Source organism: Mesoplodon mirus, assembly GCF_964341445.2.
Source record: "Mesoplodon mirus genome assembly, chromosome: 1".
NCBI lineage: Eukaryota > Metazoa > Chordata > Mammalia > Artiodactyla > Ziphiidae > Mesoplodon > Mesoplodon mirus.
The window spans coordinates 58716176-58739210 of NC_138976.1; the positions used below are offsets into that span (position 1 = coordinate 58716176).

The 23035-nt window shown below is 37.0% G+C and overlaps 1 protein-coding gene across 5 annotated transcripts in view; it reads right to left on the reverse strand.

Annotated features, from left to right (window-relative positions):
• Positions 1-23035, reverse strand: part of DENND4C (DENN domain containing 4C) — a 124336-nt gene that overhangs the window by 81995 nt on the left and 19306 nt on the right. For 4 of the 5 annotated variants that reach the window (XM_082628461.1, XM_082628460.1, XM_082628459.1 and 1 more), the window contains exons 2-4: positions 12782-13103; positions 2860-3112; positions 1631-1700 (exon numbers count right to left, since the gene is read on the reverse strand). In XM_082628461.1, coding sequence (XP_082484587.1) covers positions 1631-1700; positions 2860-3112; positions 12782-13086 — 628 coding nt within the window. In that variant the 5' untranslated portion in view covers positions 13087-13103. The remainder of the gene's footprint in view (positions 1-1630; positions 1701-2859; positions 3113-12781; positions 13104-23035) is intronic. The other variant, XM_082628462.1, reaches the window with a different exon arrangement.

Sequence of the window (23035 nt, forward strand, 5' to 3'; positions counted from 1 at the left end):
TTTGTGTGAAATTTCAAGATCAATTTTTCTCTTTCCATATCAGTAAAATAAATAACAAATTTACCATTTATTTTTACCCATGGACTTAAAGTTCACTATAACGTTAAAATGTATTAAATATACTAGTTAAAACTCTATTCAACAGGATCATTAATCTTAATGTATTTTCCCTACATACTGCCAACATCTTAGAGAATGCAAGAAACATACAGGGAAATTTATCAACTATTTCAGTTAGTCTTCTGTGGAGAGAAAAAAAAATTCAGGGAAGGGACAAGTGTTATGAAATAATGCCAAGGCAGCAGAAATTATCACAGACCCTAAACTTTTCTTGAGAGAGCAGCAGTGTAAAATGAATGTAACATGAAAAGTAAATGAGACAGAAACTCTTGTTTCTGTACAGAGTATGCGAGATCACAGAAGCAGGAGCAGGGGACACTCTGAGAAGCATAACAAAGACCCTTCAGAATAAAGTAGCTACATGGCATCAATTCATTAGCCTCTAATATCTCTAACACACAGACCACCTCTAGGTTAAACACTTGAAAGTCAGTAGCAGAATTTTGAGTCCAAATTCAGTCTCCAAAATTCTTTATTCTAAAATATGTCTTATATCAAATACCTGAACACCTTCACAAAACTTGTTTCTATACGTTTTCTTTAAGTGACACTTCCTCACCACCAAAAAAAAAAAAAAAACTTCTAAGGAAATCATATATAATCAACACATTACAGCAATATTAACAGTATTACATTTTAAAGTGATACTGAAATTTATAACTGTTAATTGCTGCCTTTACTTTTATATTAAATGGTTTGATACATTAGTATGAATGTCTTTATGAAGACAATTAAGATTTCTCATATATGGATTTGCCTGACTTCCCTGAAGTAAAACTTTATTCCAAAAATTGTGCACAATAAAAAGTAATTGACACTGCTTCTTTTCACAAAGAAGTATTCCAGTATCTCTTCTATTTACAACTGGAGCATACCTGTATTTTCAGTTTTTATCCCACCATACCAGTGGGATGAAGAGGTCACACTTAAATCTTTACAGCCCTTGACACTTTACTGTGCAGTAAGAATGTGGCGATAGATTTCTCAAACACTTCATGGCAGAAAAGGTTCTCAGGCCCTCCTCTCTTCCATATAGCTGATTCTTTGCAACAAGGGAGAAAGGAAGCAACTCCACCTTTCATGGCAAGTAACATGTGGTTTCAAATCAGACACACAGAGATAAGAGAAGGAAATATATAAGAAGTAAAGATGTACTTTGACACCTTTCTGACTGCCAAAATATAAAAGGTCAGAGAGTAAATATTTTCCACTCAACTATTAAATCTATTAGTGTTGACTAAAACTGAATGTTTATTCCACAAATGCTTGTTTGGAATAAAATTTTCCATTTAATTAACAGTATATTTTTGTTGGTGGGGGGTAATACTAATGTATCTTGTAGTATGTAATGTATTTAGGAAAACTTACGCCTTTACATGCTAAAGTTACAGATAATTCAATTTATGAATAGATCAATTCCACAAACTGTATAAGGGAGCATACACTATCTCTTCTAACCAAATGTTAGTGTGCAACAATACAGAGACCTTTTTTTTTTCCATTTACTTACCAGCTTTATATGCTATTGCATTAGAAGCAGGCACAGACTTCTTATAACACAGAAACACACTGGAACCCCACTGTAAAATATAAATTAGGTTTAAAAAAAAGACAGAAGAGTGATAATAAATTGATTTTGTTGAATGTCTTCTAAAGATTTTGATTATTTCCTCAGGGAAGTCTATTTAAAACATGTTTATCAAACAGACTATATAGTATACAATATAGCAAAACATGAAACTGAAAACACTAGAAGAAAAGGAATAAAAAAACACTGCCACGAAAATTAAACTGATGCAAAGGTTGTTTCAAAAATTTTACAATTCTGTAGTCATGCAGAGGCTCCCTCTATTTGAAAGAAACAGCACAAAACGTGGGTGCTGAGCCCAAACTAGGGAAGACCGGGGTCACTAGATGCTATGAAGTTATTATCTCCAGAGGCAAACCTGTCTTGACTAATAGCCTTGGGTGCATGGGTCAGCTCTGCCTATACCTCATTTAAGCTAATATTCGTTTGCTTTAAGTTGTTTTTTAAAATAAACATAATCCAACAGTAAAGTTTAGTGTCATAAAACTATAAATCCAATGTATATGTTGCATTTTCTTCTTCAGTAGAGCCCTTTTAAAATAAATATGAAAACTACAATGTTTAAAATAAATAAATAAATATAAAGGGTGTCTTGACCCAATCTCCCTGCAATTGTCCTTGAAGACACCACTAAAACCCAAAAGCTAACAAAACCTGTATATTAGTGTAATGTATTAGCACATATCAAAAAAAAAAATCCCTGACTTTAAGCATCTATTTTCTGGATGAAATTATTCTAAAACATCAGGTAGCTAAGGATTTTTTTAAGTTATTATGAACCATAAAAATTAGAGAGCTAGGGCCTCCCTGGTGGCGCAGTGGTTGAGAGTCCGCCTGCCGATGCAGGGGATACGGGTTCGTGCCCCGGTCTGGGAAGATCCCATATGCCGCGGAGCGGCTGGGCCCGTGAGCCATGGCCGCTGAGCCTGTGTGTCCGGAGCCTGTGCTCCGCAACGGGAGAGGCCACAACAGTGAGAGGCCCGCGTACAGCAAAAAAAAAAAAAAAAAAAAAAAAAATTAGAGAGCTAAAAGTAATAAAAAAAATCATGACAATATAAACTGAGAGTAAATAATAAGCCCAATAATAAAGAGAAGTCCAAAAATTTTTTTAATTTTCTTATGAAATTTTGGAAATGAAACTTTATTCTTACCATTCCACAATTTAAGTTTTTGTCAACTTTGCAGAAGGTATGAGGAGGGGTTTCTCCCTTACTGGTTACGATAACACAGATATCAGTTACAGCCAACGAATTCTGGGGTCGAATTAGAGGAGCCCTTCGATAAGTAATAAAGATTCTTTGTGAAGTAGTTGAACTATTGTTGACATTGGCACAGCGACCATAGGGTGTGGCTTGGATCACTTCACATCCTGGAATTAGTCTTTCTTTCCCATCATATAAAACTCTGCATGGCAGGGAGGGAAGAAATAAATAAATAAGTAAACATATGTCAGGTTAAAGGCTAGTTTTCTCCTTAAGAACAAAATAAATTTTTTTTGGTCTCCCCTGTTGTTTCCCAAACCTTAACTGCAAACCAAAACTAAAATAATTACTTTGGGAATTATAAATCTCCTACTATTTTTCAACAGCTAGAATACAATTTTAGAAGTGTAAATAGGATCAAACAACTTGATTTTTTTTATTGCTTATTACAAGAAACATATGAAACAAAAAAGGGGCAATACCACAATCATCCTCAGGTCAATTCTCAGAAGTTTTATCTAGTATTCAGATGTTTTCACAAAATTTACCATCATAATTCCTGTCAAAATTCCACCTTTAAAAATCCCGACTGGGCTTCCCTGGTGGCGCAGTGGTTGAGAGTCCGTCTGCTGAGGCAGGGGACACAGGTTCATGCCCCGGTCCAGGAGGATCCCACATGCCGCGGAGCGGCTGGGCCCATGAGCCATGGCCGCTGAGCCTGCGCATGTGGAGCCTGTGCTCCGCAACGGGAGGGGCCACAGCAGTGAGAGGCCTGCGTACCGTAAAAAAAAAAAAAAAAAAAAAAAAAAAATCTCCTGACTGAAACTATAAAACACCATTTAAAGAAATTAGAGATGAGCTAATAAATAAAAGTCATCTCATGGTCATAGATAAGAAGACTTAATATTGGTTAGATGTCAAATTACTATCTAAATCCTAGCTGCCTGCTTTTTTAGAAACAGGCAACAAAATCCTAAAGTTCATATGGAAATGCAAGGGACCCAGTATAGGCCAAAGCAATCTAGAAAAAAACAACAGACTTGGAGGATTCACACTCCCCCATTTCAAAACTTACTACCAATCTAGTCATCAGTACAGTGCAGTACTAGAATAAGGATAAACATATAGATCAATGGAATAACGTGGACAGTCTGGAATTAAACCCATACACTTACAGTCAATTGATTTTGACAAGAGTGGCAAGATAAATCAATGGAAAAAGAATAATCTTTTCAACAAATGGTGCTGGGACAAACTGGATATCCAAATGCAAAAGAACAAAGTTGGACCCCTTCCTTACACTACACACCAGAAAACCAAAAATGGATAAAACACTTAAATGTAAGAGTTAAAACTATAAAATTCCTAGAAAAAAACATAGGAATAAGTCTTTGTGGCCTTGTGTTAGACTAAGCCTTTTTATATGACACCAAAAGCACAAGTGACAAAAGAAAAACAGATAAACTGGACTTCATTCAAATTAATAACTTCCGTGCTACAATTGATACCATCAAGAAAGTGAAATGGGGGCTTCCCTGGTGGCACAGTGGTTGGGAGTCCGCCTGCCGATGCAGGGGACACAGGTTCGTACCCCGGTCCAGGAAGATCCCACATGTCGCAGAGCGGCTGGGCCCGTGAGCCATGGCCGCTGAGCCTGCACGTCCGGAGCCTGTGCTCCACAACGGGAGAGGCCACAGCAGTGAGAGGCCCATGTACCGCAATAAAAAAAAAAGAAAAAAAAAAAAAGAAAGTGAAATGATAACCACAGATTGTGAGGAAATATTTGCAAATCATATATTTAACTAGGAAATTCTTTCCAGAATATGTAAAAAAAAATCTTACAAATCAATATAAAAAAATTATACCATTTAAAAACGGTCACAGGACTGGCAAAGGATATATAGGAATTCTCTGTACTATCTTTACGATTCTTCTGTAAAAGTAAAATTATTTTAAAATAAAACATCTTTGTTTTTAATGGGCAAAGAATCTAAATAGACATTTGTCTAAAGAGGATATACAAATGTCCGAAAGCACATAAAAAGATCTTGAACATACTATTAGCCATTAGGGAACTGCAAATCAAACCATGATGAGATACCACTTCACATTCATGGGAATGGCTAGAATAAAAAAGACAGATAATAACAAGTGTCAGAAAAATTGGAATCCTCATACAATGCTGGTGGAAATCAACAGCTCTGGAAAACAGTCTGACGGTTCCTCAATGGGTTAAACATATTTTCCACATGACCCAAGAGGAAAAGTAAACATAGATTCTTCTCAATATATACACAAGAGAAAAGAAAACACATCTATGCAAACACTGGTACACAAATGCTTATAACAGCATTATCCACAACAGCCAAAAAGTGGAAACAATCAAATGTCCATCAACTAATGAATGGATATGTAGACTGTAGTATAGCCATGTAACAATATCATGGATCAATAAAAACAAAGAAGTACTGATACATAGTACAACATGGATGAACCTTGTAAACATATTAAGTGAAAAAAGCCAGACAAAAAAGATCACATATAGTATGATTGCATTTACATGAAATGTCCAGAACAGGTATATATACAGAGACAGAAAGTAATTTAGTAGTTGCCTAGGACTAGAGAGTAGGAAAGAGTATTGGAGTGACTGCTAAGGGTATAAGGTTTCTTTTTAGAGTGATGAAAGTGTTCTAAAGTGGATTGTGGCTACACAACTCTGTTAATATACTAAAGACCATTTAATTGTACACTTTAGATGGGTGAATTGTATGATATGTGAATTATAGCTCAATGAAGTTGTTAAAGCCCAACTAAATATAACACTATAAAGCCTCCATATTTAAATCAAAATACTATTGGCAAATGAGTAAATAGAAAGAACAATGAACAGAAATCTAGTATATGATAAAGGTGACACCTCAATACACTGAGGGAAAGATGGACTTTTTAATTTAATAAGCGGTGCTTGAATAAGTAAATTGCCATTTGGGAAAAATAAACAAACAAAATTCTATCTGTAGTTCAACACTATACACAGAAAGGGCTCCCAGTGGATCACATATGTAAATGTAAAGAATGAAAACATACTAAAAGAAAACCTAGCAGTAGGAAAAATCTAACTATGACTCAAAATCTAGAGGCAATAAAAGAAAAGAGTTAAGAAAATAAACTTCATAAAATAAACTTTACATGACAAAAAAACGCTGTAAACCAAGTCAAAAGACAAATTATAAGGGGAGAGGAATGGAGAAGGGGCAAAATAGGTAAAAGGGATTAAGAGATACAAACTACTTGTAATAAGTTACAAGGCTGTAATGTACAGCACAGGGAATATAATCAATATTTTATAACTTTATAAATATAAATATTCAATCACTACACTGTATACCTTATAAATTAACATAACAGTGTAAGTCAACTATACTTCAATTTTTAAAAAAGACAAATTAATAAACTTGGAGAAAACATCTGGTGACTCTTTTTACAAAAAGTTCATCTTCCTAACACATAAAAATCTCATTAAAAAAACAAGAAAAAGACCAAAAACCTGATTTTATTTTTTTACTTAAGCATATTGCTCAGTTTATTGGCATAAAGTGTACAAACCTGTATAACCAGCTCCAGACCAAAAAACAGACAATCACCAATGGTTCTCATTATTCTCCCTTCCAATCACTATATCATTAAGGAAAACCACTATCCTGAATTTTAAAAGAATTAATCAAAAACCTGTTTTTAAAAAAGACATTAACAAACAGTTAATGCCAAAAGACATTAAGAGTTCACAAAAGAAAAAACGGTCCTTAAACATTGAAGAAATACTTAACCTCATTAAAATTATTCTGACATACCATTTCTCTACTGTGAGACTGACAAAAGTTCAAAAATCTTATCACATACTTTGTTGATGGCATTGTGGGGAAAGAAGCACTGACATACAGTGATGATGGTAGTATAAAATGGCACAATCACAATGGAGGGAAATTTGGTAACATTTAACAAAATTATGCATGTATGTATCTTTTAACCCAGCAATTCCTTTCTAGGATCTACCTGAAAATATAACTCCACAAATACGTAACAACATATGCACAACATTATTCACCAAAGCATTCTTTAACAGCACAAGATAGGAAAGAACCCAAATGTCCATCAATAGAGGCTGGCTGAATAAAGTATGATACATCCACACAAATAAGTGCTACAAAGCTATTAAAAAAAAAAAAAAAAGAGTGAGAAAGATCTCCATTTTCAGAAATGGAGTGGTTCCCAGGAGATGTTGTTAGGTGAAAAAACAGAGTATAAAATAGTGTACACAGTATCTGCATTTTGTTTAAGAGGAAGAAATAAAACTATACACACATATGTGTTTGTTTATTTCTGTAAAAACACACATTTAAAAGGATAAATCAGAAACTAAACAACAGGGGAGGAGAGGGCAGAAAGTATGGAGAAAGGAGTAGAAGAAACAGAAACTGAAGCAATACTACTCTAAATATATCTTTTTATGTGTTCTGAACCGCAACAATATTTTCCATATTAAAAGAAAGAATTTTAAAACAAATGAAACACAAAAAGGAACAAATGAACCTAACTGCATAGCAAATTGGTAATATAACCACATAGAAAAACTATTTCATATAATTTTTTAACACAGTGCTCTGTAAATGCTTAATGGGTTTTATTCTAGGGACAAGGAACTCAGTAACAGAATTACTATTGGTAGTAAAACTGATACTATAACTTGAGATTACCTTATGTAAATAAGATAAATAAGTAACATATTTATGATTTAGAAACCAAGATTTTCAGCATAAGAGAAACAAGATACAATCCAAAATGAGTTCAGTAAGATTTTAATGTTAAAATTTGAAGTTGAAATATGAGTATGAACTCATGATTTATATAAATATTTGTTTATATAAAAAATAGACACCTCAGTAACAATGAATACACATAGCTCCAAATTTTGATTGACATAGCAGTCAGCTGGAAAGGGCTCCCACTGGCCAAACTTGGGACAATTTGGGCAAAAAGAATAAGGATTGTAATTGATTTTTATCAAATGGAATAAATTAAAATTCACAGTTCCTCAATTATACTCAAAACAAATTTAAAAATTTGTATCATTAAAAAAAATGAGGCCAAGAGAATAGGAAAGCTCTTCATTATAATAAAATGCCAATTAAAAATGTATTTTTTAAATGACAGTGTTAGAAAAGTCTCATTTTACATCCCCCCATACAAGATCTAATTCAGGCAATGACCAATGGAAACAGTAAGTGAAAAGGTGTTAGGCGACAAGATATTTAAACAATGCCCACAACTCCACAAATTACTTAAATAACAGAAAAAATAAAAATGCCTTTACAATAGATAGCAAACAACCATTTTAACCAAGTGACTGAACTTAGCATCACTAATTATGGGACAATCTGTTACTACATGCTTTCCTGATGCTAGCGCTACCTGTAAGTATTCTTGCCAAAAATATTTAATGTACATTTAATCCAGACTTTAAACCTAACATCCAGTTTACAGGAAATACTGACAATAAAGGAACAAGTTAAATGACTTGATGAGGAAACAATCAGATAAATCTAGAATGTAGGGCATTCTATAAAACAAGTGGCCCAGACTCTTCGATATGTCTATATATCACAGAAAAATGTTGGGGAATGTTCTAGATAAACAGACTAAAGAGGTACAATACCCATATACAACAGGTAAGCCACGACAGGATCCTGGATTTTTTTTTAAGCTATAAATAAACATTCTTGAGACGACTGCAAATATTTGGCTAGGGAGTGGATACTGAAAAATATGATGGAATTATTAATTTTCTATATACCATGGTCATTAGGAACATGTCTTAAGGCATGCATGGTGAAGTATTCATAGGAGAATTGTTATGATAGCTTCAGCCTCGTTTCAAATAGTTTAACAAAAATATTGGAAAATGTTAATTTGTTGAATCTAGATGGACAGCATATTGTTCATTATACTACAGTTTACCATTTAGGAGAAAAGGATACTGGTGTTTATTACAATATTCTGTTAACTTTTCCGTATGTTTGAAAATTTTCAAAAACCAAAGTGCTGGAAAAAAAATTCATATGAAAGCCAATCAATCTGATAAGTGAAGGAAGATAAAAACTTTGTAGTCTGTGATTCTTTATCTCAAAAAACACATCTGACATATACAATAATATAGTGACCTGTTTACATTACACTTTATGGAGTATTTGAAATTATGAGGGAATATCAGATCTTACATATTTTAACTTAACATCTTTTCCAGGAAAAAAAAACTGTTATTTTTATAAATATCTCATCTTGTTTATAAAACAGTACAAAAGGTCAAAAGTTTGACAACTCTGTTTCATATTTAGTTGAATGAGATGGGTACCTGTCTTTATACTGGCTAACAAGTTTTTCCAAACCTCACTAGTATGCTTAATTGAGGGGAAAGAGGGGGAAAAAAGACCAAATCACCAGATATTAACAATTATTTGATCTGGAGAGAAACTTTACCACCATGATCAGCTAAAAGACTACCACACACTCAAGCAAACCTGGATCAGTTAACAGAAATTAGAAGCCTTAGGGAACTGCAAGATATATATGAAAGAGCCGCTTGCAACCTGAAAGCATCTAAGTATAATTATCTAAGTCATCATTTTTAAGTTATGCCCCTGAATCACAAGGAACAACAATCTTTCAGAGACTTATACCCTTTTAATTACAACTATATGGTGGGAGGTCTGGGGATGAGGATGTGAACAGATAACCTTTAAAGGATGGCTAACAGAGAGAACAGTGAGGGCTGGAACACAAGGTAAGTCCCTGGGGCTGTTTTCCCTTCAACTGACATGAATATTATCAAACTTTTATCCCATACCCATCCTATTATGGATATTACCTATCTTCTTAAGAAAACCACAGAGAAAATAAAAGAACTGACAGTAAAACCTCTCAGTCCTATATTTTCAACCCTTCCTTCTCCATTGGTTTCTTCCCTTCAATATAAAGATGTTCAAGGTTCTCTCCTGGGAGAAATGTTAAAAAATAGCCCTGGACCCTGTATCCCCTCACCTTTCAGGTATCCTAAACCATTGCTGCTGGGGATTTCGTTAAAATACAGATTAAGTAGATCTAGGGCAGTGCCTGAGATTCTGACTCTCTAACACACTCACAGGCCCTATGGACAATACTGGTCCATGGACAAAACAGCAAGGCCCATATCTATCTTCTCGTTCCCTTAAAGTCACGCTTTCAAAAAGAAGCCTCTATAACTCCAATTCCCAGTCATGCTCCATCCTTTCTAAACTGGCTCTTATGTCCACTAATCTTATAAACTTGTATGACCCCCACTGCAACTGTACTGACTTGAAAGAAAATTGTAGAAGCTAAATAGGGTGATATGTACTATACTAAAGGAGTTAAAGTAAAGTAAGATAAGGACAAAACATCCTTTGGCTTTGGAAATTTGAACATAATGAGGACCTTGGGACAATTTCACCAGAGCTCTGTTGGAACAGTAAAGGAAATGATGAGCAAAACAAGTGGTGGTCAAATGTAGCAGCTCACTACCATTCTTAATATCAGAACAACTATGAACAGAACCACCAGCGACCAACTGTTTAAAAAAAAAACATTTCCTGGAACAATCAGGGTAATTTGGATATATGATGATATTCAAGAATTAACCATTTTTTAGGTGTGGTATTATGGTTACATTAAAAGAGGGACTCAACCTAAGAAACGCAATCGATGTAATACATCACATTAATAAAATGAAGGAAAAATCCACATGATCATTATCAATTAAAAAAGAGGCAATTGACAAAACCCAACATATTTTTATGGTAAAAGCCCTCATAAAACCATCAATAGAAGGGACCTTCCTTAACATGATAAATAGCATTTATGAAAAACCCACGGCTAACATCATACTCAATGGTGAAAGACTGAAAGCCTTCCACCTATGATCAGGAATGAGACAAGGATGCCTGCTTGCACCACTGCTATTCAACACCATACTGTTAAGTTCTAGCCAGAGCAATAAGACAAGGGGGGTGTGTTTGGGGGGGATAAATCAAAGTGCAAAGGAAGGAATAAAAACTATCTCCATTTGCAAATGACATGATCCTATACAATAAAAAATCCCCCCAAAATCCACAAGAAAGCTATTAGAGCTAACAAATTCAGCAAAATTGCAGGGTATAAGATTAACGCATGAAGTTGATAAAACCCACCTGTGTTGCCACACATCAGCAATGAACAATCCGAAAAAGAAATTAAGAAAATAATCCCATTTATAACAGAATCCAAAAGAATGAAATATTTAATAAAATTAATTAAGGAGGGACTTCTCTGGTGGTGCCGTGGTTAAGACTCTGTGCTCCCAATGCAGGGGGCCTGGGTTTGATCCCTGGTCAGGGAACTAGATTCCACATGCATGCTGCAACTAAGAGTTCGCATGCCACAACTATGGAGCTGGGCGAGCCACAACTAAGGAGGCCACCTGCTGCAACTAAGACCCAGCACAACCAAATAAATAAAATAAATAAATATTTTTAAAAATTAATTAAGGAGGTGAAAGACTTGTACACTAAAAACCGTAAAACAGTGCTAAAAGAAATAAGACCTGAATAAATGGAAAGAAAACTCATATAGTTTGGAAGACTTAATATGGTAAAGATGGCAATACTCCCCCCAAATTGATATGCAGATTAAATGCAATCCCCATCAAAATTCCAACTGCGTGTTTTGCATAAATGAACAAATTGATCCCAAATATTTCCCAAGATGCTCTCAAATACATATGTTTGTACTAACTGATGGTAATTATAATGAGCAGAAGAACTTAATACATGACATGTATATATGGTAAAGTATTATAGGTATTCTAAAAGCACATTTTACTTAAAGAAGAGTCAACATAGACATTTTTGGAGAAAAAGCTTTTACACAGAAGAATGATCTTCATTGGCTGTGGACTAGACACTAAATACCTCATAACAACTATACTCCTTCTAAACCGTAAATGCTTTGCTCCTGGCATTAAAAACCACACAGTGCAATTGTATTTTTCATCTTTTTTTTTTTTTTTTGTGGCCATGCCCCATGGCATGCAGGATCTTAGTTCCGCAACCAGGGATCAAACCTGTGCCCCCTGCAGTGGAAGCAGGGAGTCTTAACCACTGGACTGCCAGGGAAGTCCCAATTGTATTTTTTAAAACATGAATGTTCCTTTGTTAAATGAGTTCAGAGCTTCACAAAAGCTCATCGCGTAACCCAACTAGCTCCTTAAAAATATACTGCCTTTTATTATAGCTTTTTGCTCTTTTATGTTTAATTAATAAGCTTATCTGATATGTACAAAAAGAAATGAAATCACATTTCAGGCTCTAACGCCTTCATTTCAATATACTTTTGAAAGGAAATAATCTAATGACTCAATCCTATACAGAGAAATTCAGTAAGGACAGACAGAGATACATAATATCTTACTATACTTGATTTTCTTTCTTTTTTTTTTTTTTTTTGGCAGTACACGGGCCTCTCCTTGCTGTGGCCTCTCCCGTTGCGGAGCACAGGCTCCGGACGCGCAGGCTCAGCGGCCATGGCTCACGGGCCCAGCCACTCCGCGGCATGTGGGATCCTCCCAGACTGGGGCACAAACCCGTGTCCCCTGCATCGGGAGGCGGACTCTCAACCACTGCGCCACCAGGGAAGCCCACTATACTTGATTTTGAAGTAACAAATAATAATAGAACTATCAAGGATTTTGAATTTCTATTGCCATGAACCTTAAATAAATTTTATTCTCTTCACTAGAGCAAAACAAAATAAGTCACCGTACCCAATGTCAATAAGGGGTGGTTTCTCTCTCCCTCTCTTATAACAGAGGAACAGTTCTGGGCTTTTCAGACTTCCGTAGTTCAAGTTTGCCTGCAGAGCTGACGGAGTGGCTTCAACACAGGTGTAACCCTCAGGTACTGTTTCCCCAGCTGATTTGTTAATAACTGCAATGTCTGTAATTGGAGCTTTAGGTCCAGTAGACTTAGTATCTAAACGATTTATTTCTTGATCCAAAAGAGTAGATGTATCAGTGAGACCTGCCACAACAAAGTAGTCAGTCACTCTTGGCCCTTTGTCTTCTATCATGGCTGCTTCTATATATCCTAGAAGAGAGGAAGAAAAAAAAAAGACATCAATTAAATAAAATGCTTTATCCTAACTCACGAAGTTAAAATACTCCTGAGTTAAGTGATTAACAGGCACTTCCCACTTGGATTTATAATCAGATTGTTATTCTGTAGAAGAAGACTGTTTTTTAAAAAAAAAATTTGTTTTTAAAAATAAATAAATAAATTTATTTATTTATTTATTTCTGGCCGCGTTGGGTCTTCATTGCCGCGCACAGGCTTTCTCTAGTTGTGGCAAGCCGGGGCTACTCTTCGTTGCAGTGCGCAGGCTTCTCATTGAGGTGGGCTTCAGTAGTTGTGGCACGTGGGCTCAGCACTTGTGGCTCACAGGCTCTACAGCGTAGGCTCAGTAGTTGTGGCACACAGGCTTAGTTGCTCTGCAGCATGTGGGATCTTTCCAGACCAAGGCTTGAACCCGTGTCCCCTGCATTGGCAGGCGGATTCTTAACCACTGCGCCACCAGGGAAACCCAAGAAGTTTGTTTTGATATCATCTTGTCAGCTTTTACCTAGTATGAAGTACAAGTTTACTGCATCAATTCATTTGTAATGCAACTATGATCCTATTATATGCCTAAGGCCCTGTTAAGGATAATCAAACTATCAGAAGTGGGCTACAGTGCTTTCCTTTCAGCAAAATGCACATAATGAACAAAATTCATACTATTTTTTAAAAGTCATTCTCTTCTGAGTTACAGAATTCCTAGAGCGAGCGAACTTCACATTTAAACAAACGAAATGAGTTCATCATGAATTATTCAAAGTTTAACAGAAAAGATAAAGGTACTAGTAATAAGCATAATTAAACCAGTCTCTTAATCCAATCAGGAGTCTGTCCCTATAGTTAAAAAACTTTATGTAAACACTGTGTAAACTCAGTAAGTTTAGGGGTCATTAACTATTTCATATATAGATACCAGACAGAGCATAAAAAACCATAACCAAAGAAGACAAAGTTATACAAAATACATATTAAGAGACTTAGGTAATACATGGTAGAAATCTAGAGAATATGAACACTGAGTCAAGATTTCTATTATCTTTAAACTCAATACCTCTAAAAATAAAATTAAGCTTTTGAAATTTTATTTTCTTTAAATATTTATTTATTTATTTAGTAATTTAGGCTGCACCAGGTCTTAGTTGCGGCATGCGGGATCTTTAGTTGCAGCATGCGGGTGCTTAGTTGCAGCATGCACGCAGGATCTAGTTCCCTGACCAGAGATAGAACCCGGGCCCCCTGCATTGGGAACACAGCGTCTTACTCACTGGACCACCAGGAAAGTCCCTGAAATTTTAAATATTTCTATGGATTTTATGTGCTTTTTAAATAACTTTGCTGAGGTATAATTTACATACAATAAAATGCACATATTTTAAAGTGTACAGTTTGCTAAGTTTTCACAAATGCATACACCTGTGAAACCATATCACAATCAAGATAGTGAACACATCCATCAACATCCAAAATATTCTTGTACCCCTTCATCATCCCTCCCTTCCCAGGCAAGGAGTGACCTGCTTTCTGTCACTATAGATTAGTTTCTAGAATTGATATAAACGACATCATACAGTATATTCTTTTTTGTCTGGCTCCTTTCACTCATTGTAATTATTCTGAGATTCATCCATGTTACTGTTTATATCAAGTTCATTCATTTTTATTGCTGAGTAATATTCCACTGTTGAATATACTACAAAATGTTTATCCATTCACCCATGTACAAACATATAGGTTATTTTCAGTTTGGGGCTATTATAAAGCTATCATGAATACCCATGTACAAGCCGTGTGCACGTATGCTTTCATTTACCTTAGGCAAATTCTAAGATGGAATGGCTAGATCACCTGGTAGGCATATCCAACTCTAAAAAAGTGCCAAGGGGCTTCCCTGGTGGCAGTGGTTGAGAGTCCGCCTGCCGATGCAGGGGACACGGGTTCGTGCCCCGGTCTGGGAAGATCCCACATGCCGTGGAGCGGTTGGGCCCATGAGCCATGGCTGCTGAGCCTGCGCGTCCGGAGCCTGTGCTCCGCAACGGGAGAGGCCACAACAGTGAGAGGCCCGCGTAGCACACACACACACACAAAAAAGTATATAAAAAAGTGCCAAATAGTTTTCTAGAGTGAGTATACCGTTTTACATTCCTATCATCAGTATATGAGAGTGCCGCAGTTCCACATCCTCTCCAACACTCTGTGAGGTCAGTCGTTTTAATTTAAACTAGATTCTACTATGTCTAGAGTGATACTTAGCTATAGTTTTAATTTGTATCTTTCTAATAACTAGTAATGTTGACCACCTTTTCATGTGCTTATTTTCCATGCATACATTATCCTTTTCATACATTCCTGGATTCTGTTCACTAAAATTTTGTTTGAAATTTTATATATGTTAATGAGGGATACTGGTCTATAGTTTTGTTTTTTGGTTTTTTTCCTCTTGTAATGTCTTTATCTGGTTTTCACATCAAGGTAATGTCAGTCTCACAGAATGAGTCGGGAAGACTTTCCCCCTCTTCCATTTTCAGGAAGAGTTTGTACAGAATAGTTATTTCTTCCTTAAATGTTTGATAGAATTCACCTGTGAAATTACCTGGGTCTAGAGTTTTCTTTGAGGGTAGGTTTTAAACTATAAATTCATTTCCTTTAACACATAGGGCAATTCAGATTACGTATTTCTTCTTGAGTAAACTTTCATAGTTTGTGAACGTCTTAGCCCATTCAGGCTGCTATACCATAGGTTGGGTGACTTATAAACAACAAAAAATTTATTTCTTGAGGCTGGCAAGTCCAAGATCAAGGCACTGGCAGATTCAGTGTCTAGTGATGGCTGGCTTCCTAGTTCATAGAGGGCTGTCTTTTCACTGTAACTTCACAGGGTGGAAAAGAACAAGGGGTCTTCCTGGAGTCTCTTTTAGAAAGACACTAATACCATTCATGAGGGTTTCACCCACATGACCAAAGCACCTCCCAAAGTCCTACCTCCAAATACCATCACACTGGGGATAAGGTTTAAACATAAGAATTGGGGGAGGGCATACATATTGAGTCTATGGCAAGGAATTTGTCCATTTCATCTAAGTTGTGTAATTTACTGTATAAAATTCTTCATAATATTCCCTTATTATCCTTTTAGTATCTGTAGATTATGTAGTGATGTCACATCTCTCATTCTTGATATCAGTAAGTCTGTGTCTTCTCTCTTTTTATCCTGATCAGTCTGGCTAGAAAACTGTCAATTTTATTGATCTTCTCTAAGAACCAGCTTTCAGTTTCACTGTTTTTTTTCTATTGCTTTTCTATTTCATTGATTTCTACTTTGAACTTTATTACCTCCTTTCCTCTGTTTATGTAGACTTTATTTTTTTTAATATTTATTTATTTATTTGCCTGTCCTGGGTCTTAGTTGTGTGCACACGGGATCTTTGTTGCCACATGCGGGATTTTCGTTGCGGCATGCAGGCTCTTAGTTGCAGCATGCAGGATCTAATTCCCTGACCAGGGATGCAACCCAGGCCCCCTGCATTGGGAGCCTGCAGTCTTAAACACTGGACCACCAGGGAAGTCCCTATGTAGACTTTAATTTGCTCTCCTTCTTCTAGTTTCCTACGGTGGAAGTGGAGGCCATTGATTTGAGATCTTTCTTCTTTCCTAATGTAGGTATTTAGAGCTAAAATGCACCCCCCCCAAAACAATGTTTTAGTGGCATCCCACAGATTCAGGTATGTTTTCTTCTTATTCAGTTCAAAATATTTTTAAATTTCTCTTTTTTTCTTTGACCAATGGGCTATTTTCTTTTTTTTTTTCTTTTTTCTTTTTTGCGGTACCTGGGCCTCTCACTGTCGTGGCCTCTCCCATTGTGGAACACAGGCTCCAGACGCGCAGGCTCAGCGGCCATGGCTCACAGGCCCAGCCGCTCTGCGGCATGTGGGATCTTCCCAGACCGGGGCACAAACCCGTGTCCCCTGCGTTGGCAGGTGGACTCTCAACCACTGCGCCACCAGGGAAGCCCCCAATGGGCTACTTAAAGTATGTTTTTCAGTTTCCAAATTTTGTACTTGGAAATTTTCCAAGAATCTTTCGGTTACTGACTTCTAACTTAATTACACTGTGCTCAGAGGATATATACTGTGTATGACTTGAAGTCTTTTATGTTTATTGAGATTAGTTTTATGGCTAAGAATATAGTCTATTTGATAATTATACAATGTGCATTTTAGCAGAATGTGTGTTTTGCTGTTGGACAGAGGTCAAGAAGGTTATTAGTGTTGTTCAAATCTATAAATCCTTGCAGATTTTGTTCACTTGTTCAATCAATTATTAACAGAGTGGTATTGAAACTATAGTTCTGACTATAATTATAGATCTGTTGATGTCTCTTTTCAGTTCTATCAGTTTTTGCTTCATGTACTTTGAAGCTCTGTTATTAAGGGCATAACTACTTAGAATTACTACATCCTTTCGATGAACTGACCTTTTATCATTATGAAACGACCTTCTTTATCTCTGGTAAAAATGAGTCTGTATTAACAAAACTTTTTTAAAATATTAAAATATTTATTAAACACTTAGATATGTAGTTAAATATCATTAGACTTCATTTTCCAACTATAGCCAAGATAACCTTTCAGAATCAATTTCATTTCACCTTACTGTTTAGAATGGCATACATTTTAATAAATAAATACTGTTAATATCAACAAAATATTATTAACTTCAATTTACAAGGCTAAATGTAGTTTACAAAATTCCTCTCATTGTAACAAAAAGTTTTTTAAAGGTTCAAAACTGTGTGTTCCTTGGTGTTCCAAGCCATACAGAATGAAAAATGAACACTGTTTAAACCACAAAGAAACTAGAGTATTATCAAAGTTATTTGCTACATTAAAGCAATTTAAAATAGCACCTTAGTGGTTCCATTTAGAAAGCATTATCAACATCAGTTATTCTGGCTGGATCATGGAGCTACAAAATTGAAAAAGCAAGTCATTTCAGATAAAATCAGTTTCTTTTTAAGAACACAAAGCAGTGTAATTCTCTACTGTTGCACCTGCAACTGAAAGTTTTGTAAAGAAGGAGGGCTGTAAAGAAAGGCTGAAAACACAAATGCTTTAAAGGGGCCATACAGGATATAAGAGTTGTGGGAACTAGAGACCACAGGCAGCCACTACTGGTCAGATCCATCCAACTGTTGCCAAACAGACTGGGCAAAACCAGAATTTCCTTTTTGTCTTTTCAAGGGAAGCCAAAATAATCCGGACTTTTTTTCCCCAACATTCCAGGGTAGAACTCTTGTGACCTAAACATGTGTCATCTACCTCTCGTGCCAAGTGTGACTGCCAGGGCCTTAGAGAGCCCAGTTAGTTCCTTTCCAACTTTACCCTGACTGTACAGACTCGAGCATTGGAATAATCTGGATTTTTAATGTAAATCTCCAAGTTTTAAAATATCAGCAACTAATTCAAAATCCTTGAACACTAGTAAGTTCAAACAAAACACATAAACAGGCTATATTCACTCTAAAGATTAAATATCGAGAAAAGAACAATTTCTAAATTTCATTAAAAAAATACTGACCTGGTTAGGGACTTCCCTGGTGGCACAGTGGTTAAGAATCCACCTGCCAATCCAGGGGACATGGGTTCGAGCCCTGGTCCGGGAAGATCCCACATGCTGCGGAGCAACTAAACCCGTGAGCCACAACTACTGAGCCTGTGCTCTAGAGCCCGCAAGCCACAACTACTGAAGCCCACGCACCTAGAGCCTGTGCTCTGCAACAAGAGAAGCCACCATAATGAGAAGACCGTGCACCGCAATGAAGAGCAGCCCCTGCTCACCACAACTAGAGAAAAGCCTGTGTGCAACAACGAAGACCCAACGCAGCCAAAAATAAATAAATTAATTAAAAAATATATATATACTGACCTGGTTAAATACCTAACTTCACCATGAAAGATATGTGAGCCAATGAACCTAACTGTATATAAAATTGATAATGTAATCACATAGAAGGGAATGAAAAAAGACCTAAGTGAAGAACTGAAAATAACTCTTAACCTTTACTTAAAAGGCTTTTTTCTTTTATACTGGTATATTTGTAGCAATTCTGAAATTATTCTATCAATATATGTACTCTGTGATTGCATAACTGTAGGAGGCCAGAGCTCTTGCTATGAGAAAAGGGAGATACAAATAAGGGATGGGAGAAGACAAGTAAGAATCTCTGTTTTAGAATGGAATTAGAGGTATCAGTATGAACTCATGATTTTAAAATATATATGCACTGAAGGCAATGTGGTACCTTGAACTGGATCACAGAATAGAAAAATTTTTATTAATGTAAAAATTAGTGAAATTAAAATTTGGATTTTAGTTGACAACAATGTAACAATGTTGATGTCTTAGTTTTGACAAATGTACTATGGTAATATAAAATGTTGGCCATAGAAAAATATAGGAAATCTCTGTCCTATTTTTTCAACCTTTCTGTAAACCTAAAATAATTCAAAAATAAAAATGTTTAAATACACATGTGTCAACATCATTGATAACAGAAAAGAAATGGTAATAGCCCAAATGTCCATCAACTGATAAAGGGATAAATAAAATGTAGTACATCTATACAATGGACTATCATTCAGCAATAAAAAGAAATTAAATACTGATACATGCCACAACACGGATGAACCGTGAAAACATTATGCTAAGTGGAAGAAGTCAGTCACAAAAGACCACATATAGTATGGTTCCATTTATATGAAATGTGCAGAATAGGGAAATCTATAGAAAGAGAAACTTGTTGGCTGCTAGGCCTGGGTGTTGGAGGAAATGGGAGAATGACTGCTAATGGGTATGGGGTCTCTTTTTGAGGGGATAAAAATGTTCTAAAATTGATTGTGATGATAGGTGGAGACACGATATGGTAAAGAACCACATCTCCAGGTGGACAACCCACAAGCCAGAGGATAATTACAACTGCAGAGGTCCTCCCCAAGGAGCCCCAAATCGGGCTCCCCAGCCCAGTGATTCTGCAACCAGGAAGATGAGCCCCCATGATGTTTGGCTATGAGGGCCAATGGGGCTTATCCAGAGGACTGTAGGAAATAAAGACTCCACTCTTAAAGGGCGTGCTCAAAATCTCACACATTCCAAGAACCAGGGACTTAGCAGTAATTTGAAAGGAGCCTGGGTTGGACCCACCTGCTGATCTTAGAGAGCCTCTGAAGAGGCAGGAGGCAACTGGAGCTTACCCTGAGGAAACGGACGCTGGTGGCAAAAATTTGTGGGAGCTCATTCTACCATGAGGACACTGGGGCTGGCAACTGTCATTTTGGAATCCTCCCTCTAACTTATTTTTTTTTTAATTAATAGTTGGGTTTTTTTTCACTTTAAGTGAACTCTTTTTTTCTTTCTGGCCATGCTGTATGGTATGTGGGATCTCAGTTCCCTGACCAGGGATTGAACCCACGCCGCCTGCACTGGAAGCACGACATTCTAACCACTGGACCATCAGGGAATTCCCCTCCCTCTAACTTATTAGCACTGGGACCTGGTCCAGCTCACCAGCCTGTGAGCACCAGTACTGGGATACCTCAGGCCACGCAGCTACCCAGGCAGGTACATAGCCCTACCAACCTTCAGGCCAGCTGTCTTAAGACACCTACCCCACCCACCTCAGGACCCAGCTACATCCATCAGAGGGCTCAGGACCCAGCATCTTTAGAAGAAATGTTAAATGGACTTCTCTAAAGTGGGAAATAAAAGGCCACAACTAGAAAAATAAATATTACAAAAGGAAAGATCTCACTGATAAAGACAAACATAAAATAAAGGTAGTAAATCAATCACTTATAAAGCTAGTAGGGGGCTTCCCTGGTGGCACAGTGGTTGAGAGTCCACCTGCCGATGTAGGGGACACGAGTTCATGCCCCAGTCTGGGAAGATCTCACATGCCACGGAGAGGCTGGGCCTGTGAGCCATGGCCGCTGAGCCTGCGCGTCTGGAGCCTGTACTCTGCAACGGGAGAGGCCACAACAGTGAGAAGCCCGTGTACCGCAAAAAAAAAAAAAAAAAAAAAAAAAAAAGCTAGTAGGAAGGTTAAAAGACAAATGTAGTAAAATCATCTACATCCACAAGTACTTAAGTGATACAGAAAACAAGAAGATGTTAAATATGATGTCAAAAACAGGAAATGTCAGGAGGGAGTTGAAAAAAAATGCAAAACTGTTAAAATGCATTTGAAATTAAGAGATCAGCAACTTAAAATAATCATTCATATACACACACATATACATAAATACACACATAAACACAGATTGCTACATATAAATTTCATGGTAATCAAAAACCAAAAATCTATAATGGATATATACACAAAAAGAGAGAGAAACCCAAACATACTATTAAACATAATCAGCAAATCACAAGGGAAGAAAGCAAAAGAAAGGAACAAAAAAACTGCGAAAACAAAGAACACAGCAATAAGTACACACCTATCAATAATTACTTTAAATGTAAATGGCCTAAATGCTCCAATCAAAAGATATAGACTGCATCAGACACTTTGATGTGGAGACTGATGTCGAGTGGCTGAATGAGAATGTTGTGGAGAAGGTGAACATCAATCCCCAGGTGGACCGCTACTTGTTGAAGAACAGGTGCCACATCATCCTGCTGGCCAAGGGCCAGCTGCTCAACCTGGGCTGTCCCATGGGCCACCCAAGTTTCATGATGAGCAACTCCTTCACAAACCAGGTGCTAGCACAGATTGAGCTGTGGACCCCCCCAGACAAGTACCCTGTTGGGGTCCACTTCCTGCTCAAGAAGGTGGATGAAGCAGTGGCTGAAGCCCACCTGGGCAAGCTGAATATGAAGCTAATGAAGCTGACTGAGAAGCAGGCCCAGTACCTGGTCATGTCCTGTGATGGCCCCTTCAAGCTTTATCACTACTGCTATTGAGAACCAGGCCTGCCCTTTGCCTTCCAGCTGCTGTCATTGCCTGGGTCCAACGTCTCCTCCCCAAGAGCAAACGGCACCAACTATGAGACTGGTTTGATATTGTCCCCCATCAACTCCCTGAGGCTCGTCACTCAGTCATTAGCCTCTGCTGCATCCCTTATACTGTTCCAAGTGTGGTGGGGGTAATTGAGAAGTCCCTCCTCCAGCCCTAGTCATGATGGAGGTACATGGGAGTTACCCACAGGGAACCTTGAGCTCAGGAGTTTTGGAAATGCTCACTCAGTCAGTCCCTCCTTAGACTGGAAGGTGGCAGTGGTGGTCACAAAGCCCATGCACTTTACCATCCAGGCCCTCATGTGGCCTATGGACTTTATACCCATGTTCTTGGTTTACAGGTTCATTGGTTCCTCAGCCCATGACATACGAGAAGGAGCTATGTCAAAGGGTGTGGAGGAAATGTTGGAGTCTGTTCCTGAGAGCCTAACTTAGTGCTTAGCATTCTTTTGAACTTCAGAACAATGAGGTTTATAGTTTTAGACCCTATTAACAGAGATTGGAATACATTGCTAAGGGATAGCCAAGAAAGGACAAGTGACAGCCAGAGATTGAGAGGGACCAGAGAAACATAAAAGCATATTGTAACTTGATGCTTCCCATCACAACTCTGGGTCAAAAAGAGATTAATTTAGTTTATAATGATTTTAATGTTAAAAGAGAACAAGAAGGTTCTTGTTCTAATAAAAATGTTGGTGCCCCCCCCAACCAAAAAAAAAAGACACACAGAGTGGCTAAATCATATCAAGCATCTCTTCTGAACACAATGCTATGAGACTAATAATCAACTACAAGGAAAAAAACTGCAAAAAACACAAACATGTAGAGGCTAAACAATATGCTACTAAAACACCAATGGGTCACTGAAGAAATCAAAGAGGGAATCAAAGAATACC